This window comes from Heloderma suspectum, chromosome 1 (genome assembly GCF_057233095.1).
Source record: "Heloderma suspectum isolate Gila_16-S chromosome 1, 16-S_ref, whole genome shotgun sequence".
NCBI lineage: Eukaryota > Metazoa > Chordata > Lepidosauria > Squamata > Helodermatidae > Heloderma > Heloderma suspectum.
The window spans coordinates 353,500,466-353,508,587 of NC_139458.1; the positions used below are offsets into that span (position 1 = coordinate 353,500,466).

An 8,122-nucleotide genomic window follows, 5' to 3' on the forward strand; every position below is an offset into this window, starting at 1 on the left:
CCCACCTTTCTTTTGTGGAACTCAAGAGTGGCACATGGTCCACCACTCTACTTTGTCCTTCCAAAAACCCAGTGAAGTAGGCCGGGCTGAGAGTGAGTGAGTCACCCATGAGTCGCCATGAGCCTCATGGATGAGCATAGATTTAAACACTGGTCTCTGCGGTCTTCATTCCGAGGCTCTTATCGCTGTGCCTCACTGGCTCACATTTTAGCTCACATCTTTTTTTCCCTTGTGTCAGCTGAGTTTGATGTCCACAAAACTGCCTTGAGAGCCCTCCTTCTGGGCCGAGATCTGAATTTGTGAGAGATCATATGCAAGTCATAGATATATGTAGCTGAGAAGGCAAGTGTAAAGACAGACATGCTTTCTTTAGAGTAGGCTGGCAAGTGAGACGTATTTTTGAGGGTAAGGGGAGTTCGTGTGTGGGTGAATTAAAGCAATTCTGTCTGTCAAGCCTCAGGAGGTTGCAAATTCTACCCCAACCCTTTCCAACCCCTGTGTTATCTATTGTGTGGGCCAGAAAGAGTGCAAATTTGCTTTCTTTATCCCTTTCGAGTCATTGCAACCCAAGCAGCTACCCTTGCTGTGGAGATACAGAACTGCTTGGCTTATATGGGAATAATCTTTCATGGATTTTTAACTTCTATTTTCTGGGGCAAGGTAGCCCTGCCTGCTCCTCCTTCTTTTGTCATGTCTTGCCTGCTGCTGAATTTGAGGCAAGTGCACATATTGTGTTATATTTTGGGTGCCTTGAAAAAAAGTGTGTTGCTTTAAAAAATAAAATTAAAATTAAAGGAAGCTCACTGTGCCAGCCTTCTAATATAATCAGGTTTTGAAAGTTTAACAGGAAAAGGGAATCTTCAGATGAACTGGAAGCAAGCTAAGGAATACTGCTTTCACCCTTATCTGAAGAGGCCTCATGTTGGAAACAATAAACCTTTTAGAATAAGATACTCATCGTCTCTTCTTGCTCAGAACTGTAGGCTTTTATGCTGCTTATGTTTGAGATTTTCTCCCATATGTGTTTGGACAGGAGTGACTATGAAGAAATGCCACTTCAGAATGGCCAAGCTATTAGAGCCAAATTCAAGGAAGAATCGGACAGTGATTAAAATTTGCATAGAGGTGACCCACAATATGAGAACAAGAAGAAATTCTGACTTTTCTCCCATGCCTGCTGTTTATTGTCCATAATCGTCTGTGGAAGAGTATTCTGTTTTTCCTTTTCTGTTTACATATTTAAAACTGAAGAGGGGCGGGGGAGAATAATTTTTAGGTAAGATTTATTTGTTAACCCCCCCCCCATGCTTTAAACCCCTGTCCCAACACTAATGTTAGAAAACACTTGGGATGGGATGCCGCCATATCATTTTACTAAATCAAAGGGGCTTTGGGGGTCTTAGTTCATTGTAAATTGATTACCAATAATATCCTGATTTCCTAATTGCGACATAGCTATTTACATGGTGGTTAATATTCAGCCATTTTTTTCCTCCAAGGTATTATCTTGACAATTGCAATCTGGTGGGGGGCGGAGCAGGGGTGCCTCACTTCCCAATATCTTTAGATTCCAAACCTACTCAGAAATTGGAAACTGATGGGTGCTTCTTTCCCATTGAGAAACCTCAGTTTCTGTGTCCTTCTTTCAGGGATGGAGAGGTGGCAGGTAGGAATCACAGTTGTGATTCAACAATGTATATGACTTGAGTTCATAAAATGAAGGAGGTTTTTTCCCCCCGTTACCTGAAAAGTGCATTGTTTTGCGAGTATTAGGCAAATGCATTAGTACAACTTCTGAGACCAATGTAGTTTTGTATACTTGTATTGGGAGGGCAAAATAATATGAAAGAGAGAATTGCTTCAAGGCTGCTTTATCTTAAAACAACAATAGTAACATTCAAATAGTTAGATTACAGATTTCATTGAAAAGCATAGCCTTGTACCTGAGCATCTTCTGCATATCTAAATGAGTGGATGCTAGGGTTTTTTTTTGTTTTTGTTTTTTATGGAAGGGAACAATATGTAACTTAAACCCATATTCCCTTAAATGCTCTCTAGATCTTTTTCCTGAATATTTTAAGTCGTTTGGTCTTTAATAATTAGTAGCATAGTAATGAACACATAATGTGTTGGATAAATACATAGGTGGGCTCTTGGACACATTTGGGTTGGACAGCCTCGTCATTTCACTGGGTGAGATTCAAAATGGTGGTTGATCCATTTTGTTGGACTAATTCTATGTTGACACAGTGAAGCAGAATTTTCAGATTGCACAGAAACCTTTATAATGGATTACAATGCTCTGCAAGAATTATTCGAACAAGACATGATACGACTGCGTGGAAGCCATTTGAAATAGCTTTTGCATGATGGCTGCTGCAGGCACTGACTGTAATGTGGAATGGATCATCCCCATTGCGTGCATGCAGTGGGAGCAAGTCGCTCTGCTGTTACAGCAGTGGTGTAGTGATTGTGTTGTGTGGACTTAGAGTTGGTTTAATAAAAGGTTTAATCTGAGCCATTTTAGATCCTGTCTGTTGTGGAGAGAAGCATTTCTTTTCGATCATCTTCAGACATGCCTAAAATGGCTGCTTCCACAACTCGTGTGTGTTCTGTTGTTGTCTATGTCAAAAATGTACAGCACTGAACCTCAGGTTTACCAGAATAGACTTGTCAATCGCAGTTTATGGGGAACGCCTCTTTACTCTCCCACCCTGGTAGCTTTGGTTCTAAGTGGATTCTGTTAATTGGCATGATGGTAGATTAATTTTATTGGGTAATCTACCTACCTAACAGAATTTGCCAGTATTTGTATGTGCTTTTACAAGCCCATGTTCCTATTCATAAATAACTTCAGTAGGTTCCTTTAGCATAAACACTTCAAGCTGTTATACTACAGAGCAAAATGAAATAGACCAGTATAAAAGATATTGAGACTGATAAGCCCTGTTTAAATTGAATGTAAAAGTTCAGTGCATTTCCACCGGTCAAACTTGAATTACTGCAAATTAGTGTCTCTTGCTTTGGAAAATTTGTTGTAATGTACTTCAAGCTACAGGAATGGCCTAATCAGTGTTTCATTCTGCAGTTATTGATTCGAGTCATAGGCTGGGATAGAAAGAATCTTTTGTGAGAGTAGAAAGCACTTTCCTGTATGCTTGGATGCGTGTAGATCTGGAGCTCACTGACCCTCAGTACTGGCTCTTCAGTGTGTGCAAGAAGTTACAGTGGGAAGAGTGTGTACACCAAACACTGTACACATCACTTTGGATCCCAGCCATAGACAAGTGATATTGAAATGCTACTAATATACTGTGAAGGATTGGTTTGGTTATTTTTGCAAGTCAGTGTCTACACTAATACTTATGCTATGAGAGGGCACAATGCGTTTTCCATACCAAAAGTTCTTGATATGTAGTAGTATGATCAGCTAAATATCATACTTCATTTTTGCTAAAGTCAAACCTCTGGCGCACCATTTCAGAAGTCTCTGTTCTGTGACAAGCCAGTGCGCTGGAGTGCTAGTATATAGTTAGCACAATGATTTTTTTTTTTTACAGTAAATTAAAGCCCAGAGACAGAGTATATCTAAAATATGTCATAAAACAAACTGGAAAACCAGATCTGTATTTTTTTCCTAATCTTTTATACTGCTTCATGCTAGTAATCATGTGGAAAAAATTGTGCTATTTGTCTTCTGGTGTGTGTATTTTTAAATTATTGATGGTTGCTTTTCTAAGTTTTTAAATATCTATTTTTATGTACCATGGTTCCCAATCTACTACTTCCCCTTAATTCTAGAAAAAAATAGATGAATTGTTGTATTAATTTCTTCATAAAATGCCCCTAAAGTTTATTGAACTTTAGGAATTTAAGGCTTCTTTAGCTTGAGTTGGTAGTGTTTGCTATCCAATTATAATGACATCTTCCCCCACAAATCTCACTGAATTGAAGAGTCCTAGGGACGAACAGGCAGCATCCAGCTCTTTCTATTTTCTACTAAGTGAGAGCAAGCATATTGCCTGCAGCACCCCTGCCCTCTCCACTTTTACTCAGCAACCCATGAGGAGCTCCTTTGTAAGTTGCTCAGTGTGTCCAAACACGGACCGCTGGCTTGTTTAGGGGCTAAACAACCCAGCAGTTAACCCATGGCACCTACTTTCTCCTGCTCATCACCAACAGCCCTTGGGTTGTTTAACCCATGGGCTCTTGTTATGTGCAAACTGACCTAGTGTTTTGGTGCTGTTTGTTTTCCTACTTGCACATTATTTCTACTTACCTTTGAAACTTATCAGTGTTGCTTACTGAGCTCTACAATAGTTTGATATCAAATAATTACAGCCCAATCCAGCCAGAATTAAGCACTTTAAGATGCATTGATTTCACTGGTCAATGAGATCTAGACGTTCTTAACGCTGGCTGCATTATACTGCTAATGTAGGGTTTTTGTAAAATGCTAAAAACCATTCTATTAAATTTAATCTTTAAAAATAATATTTAGTCTTAAGATGCATTTTAAAAATCGGTTACTTTAATCTGCTCATCAGACAAAGGTTAAAATGGTATGGTATGGAATCAGGTACGCCTGTTAACGTTCTTATTCTTGACAGAGATTAACCACCTGCAGTTTTGTTTAAAAACCTCTTGTAGGAAGCAAATGTTTTACTGCCTTTCGTCTTATGAATAGATACCTATTTTTAAAATGTCACAATGTAACTTTGAAAGCTCAGAGTAAAATTACTGGAATAGGCAATGTTTCCATCATTACAAATGGGAAAAAACAAGAAGGTAGTGATGTTCTATGATGAAGCCTGAAATGTCATTTACTTATGACCCACTCCCCAATTGGGAGCTGAGACAATTTTCAGGCTTATTATGAGTTAGAACACCTTTGCACCAATGTTGTAGGATTTAGCAGGATGTATTATCTCTTTAGAGTCTGGAGATTCACTAGGATGGGCCGTATGTTTTCCCTACAGCTGGCTGAGGAAGCTGTTAAGTGAAAGTGCCTTTGATATGTTGTTTAGTTTGCTTCCATAAAGAACAGTTGCTAAACAATTCTACTTGAATTGGGTTTTTGAGTGAACTTGAGCTAAATCCTCAGTGAACAATTGCAAGAATAATTCTGCGACAATGGAAGAAAATAGTACTCTATTAAAAACACACAGGGTTTTGTTTCAGAAAAAAATGCTGTTTTTGTGTTGGGGATTTTCACTTGACAAAATGGCTTCTGTGAAGTGTGTAAAAAGATTTGTTTATAATGCACTGTTGGTGCAAAACATCTCTAGATAAAGAAAATACAAGCATTGCCCACTCTAGGTCTGTGACCTGCTCAGGAGTGCTTCCAGTTTAGAACCACTCCTTTCTTGCCCTTGTTTACCATTGTTCACTTTTGCCTTACCGCTTGTGGCTATACCATAAACCAGTATGTATAAAAACACTTGAAGACATAAATTGTTAGACCTACAACTGACCAAGTTTTGAATTTAAATAGAAAGATTCCTAGCATCAGTAAAGCTAAGGGAGAGCATCATAACTAGGGCTGCATTGAATGTTTTCGTTTTTGAATTTTTGAGCTAGCAATTGGGGGGGGTGAATCCTACCCTCTCAAGAGGGTGAATATTTACTTTTTAAAAAGTCTGTTCAGTGTCATTGGTTCCCTGGAAGCAGGGGCTGTTTTAGCATCCTTCTCCCCCATGCCATGTGCTTGCTGCTGCTTACTTGCTGGTTTAGTCACATTCCACCCATTCAGACATCATATAGTGAAGGGGGATGATGTCATGCTGCCATGTAGCCAATCAGATTTGGGTGTATTGTGACATCACTGGTTGAGGGGGTAATTTTAAACAAGCAAAGTTTTTTTGCAGAAAATAACTTAGAATTGTCAAAGAAGTAAAACTCTTTCAGTACTGCCAAAATGTGCATGAAAAATGGTAATTTTGGCTTAGCCCTAATTGCAACTCAGCTGAATAATACGCCTGGGAACAGGAAATCTGTGTTTATATTGAGGTACACTGATGGACTGGTTGAACAAGAGACTTGCAGTCTGACCCTGTACATGTTTACACAGAAGCAAGTCCCACTGAGTTCAATGGGACTTATTCCCAAATAACGGGCAAATGATTTGCAGCCTTCAAACAAGAGAATATTTTAGATTCGGGACACAGCCAAATGACAGTTGCTGCATTTAAACTGCGTAATCCTTTGTGTTGCATTTTTAACCATATGTTCCAATTGTGCCAGTAACTGATACATGGAAATCTCCTTACAATGCTGTACAGCTGAACTCAACATTTGTAAATAGATGTAAAATTACGTAACTCTCTAGAAAATATTTTATACAGAAATGTGGCTATAGCATTTTCAAAGTGGATGTTCATGTTAATGAGGAGTTGTAGATACAATTTTGCTTTTTGGGAGGCTATGCATGGTTTATCTTAATGTGTCATCTTTATGCTTCAGCGAAGATGCTGTTTGTTATGATGAATCACCATGAATGTCGGAGATAACTTTCTCTGAGCATGAATATAAATGCAAAATTAAAAGTTTACTTTTAGTAAACATTGGGTGCTGAAATGCTTTGGAGACTGTGCGTACTAAAATCATTGTGTTCAACATATTCATAATAAAGTTTTATACTGAATCTCTGTACCTGCGTCAATTGTTTTCTTTCCTACATGCAATAAATAGCATCCCTTTATTTTCCATCTCTGCATATGTAAATCAGTCTGACAGCATATGACTAGTTAAAACTGCCCTGCTGACAATGAAATTGCAACAGTTCTATTGCTATTTGTTTTAATTAACTGGGTTTGGTGGAAACAGATCAGTGGTATTTGCTCTAAAAATTAAAATCATTAAAATACTCAGATCTTTAAAATGTTTAACTGTGCACACAGACACTGGCTACATCTGAACAAATAAGCAGGCAAGAAGAAATCTAATAAATCAGTGGGGACATTCAGAATTCCGCCAGTGGCACTCCCACAAAATGGATGCCCTTTCACAGAATGGCTGTCATGGAAGGTTTGGCCAGTTGAAAAACCCTTATTTCCCAGAAGGCAAACTGGCTGGGCCAGAGCTATTGTAAGGGAGCTGCCTCAGGCACCAGATGAACAGTGCGGTGGAGCCAATAGCTGGCTCTTCATTAGAAGACAAATTGTATTCCATGCAGCCTGCCCTGTACCCCCCAAGTTAGTCTGCTACCCTCAGGTGAGGTGAAGGACACTGCCCCATCCCTAGAGTTAAAGATTCAACTGCCAGTTGGGTCAGCTTCTGTAGGTGGAATGGGGGCTGACATCTGGTCCTTCACCTCAGGTAGCAAAATGTCTTGTACCAGTCCTTCAAACTGGTGAGACTAAAAGAAAAGTAATTTTTGTAAACCACCCAGAGAGCTTTGGCTATGGGGCGGTATAGAAATGTAATAACTAAAAAATGAATAATAAACATGTTCAAGAGTAAGTACAAGCCAGAAGTGGGGTCTGAACTCCAAAATATAAAACCACTCTCCTGAGCCCATAGTTTTCTGCTTCAACACCAATTTCACAGAAGGCAAACTGAGGCTTAAATGTAAGTAACTTAGCAAAGAAGCTGCATACAAGACAGAGATGAAGCTTGATCCTCAAATAGTAAACTGTTTATTTGCCCCCACAAAGCACAAACTATCCATTTCACAGAGGGTAAACTGGTGATGCTCAGAATCAAGCACATACACGCCACACACACAAGACTCGGGCAAAACATGTCTTAAGCCAGTTAACACACTCTAGATGTACACTCACTGGCAAAACATACCTCTAGCTTCTCTTCCCCCACCACCCCCGGATACTCTTTCCCCCCTTCTAAACCCCCTGGTACTCACACTCCAGCTAACCTTTTGTTTCTAGGCATGCTTCAAAATGGCTTGGCCACCCACCATTTCTATTCGAAGAATGCCTCTGGGCCCCAGACATTCTGGGAAATAAAGATGGCAATGGAGGCCTGCACTTTGCTTTGCAGCACGCCAGCCTCCCCATTAAAAACATCTTTAAAGTGAAAATCAGGAGAGGCAAGAAACAGCATGGCAGGTGCTGAGAGATGGCTGTTGACACCAAGCTGCAGCCCCCAAAGCTAAGAGATCACA

At 39.6% G+C, this 8,122-nt stretch overlaps 1 protein-coding gene across 3 annotated transcripts in view; it reads left to right on the forward strand.

Moving 5' to 3' along the window:
* Window positions 1-6,650, forward strand: part of TMEM181 (transmembrane protein 181) — a 48,526-nt gene extending 41,876 nt beyond the window's left edge. For 2 of the 3 annotated variants that reach the window (XR_014786747.1, XM_084827930.1), the window contains one exon: window positions 1,034-6,649. Coding sequence is in view for 2 of the 3 variants with exons in the window: in XM_084827930.1 (XP_084684056.1) it covers window positions 1,034-1,112 (79 nt within the window). In the remaining variant the exon portion in view is untranslated. Of the gene's footprint in view, window positions 1-1,033 lie in introns of all 3 variants that reach the window. The other variant, XM_084827929.1, reaches the window with a different exon arrangement.
* Window positions 6,651-8,122: the final 1,472 nt, after the last annotated feature.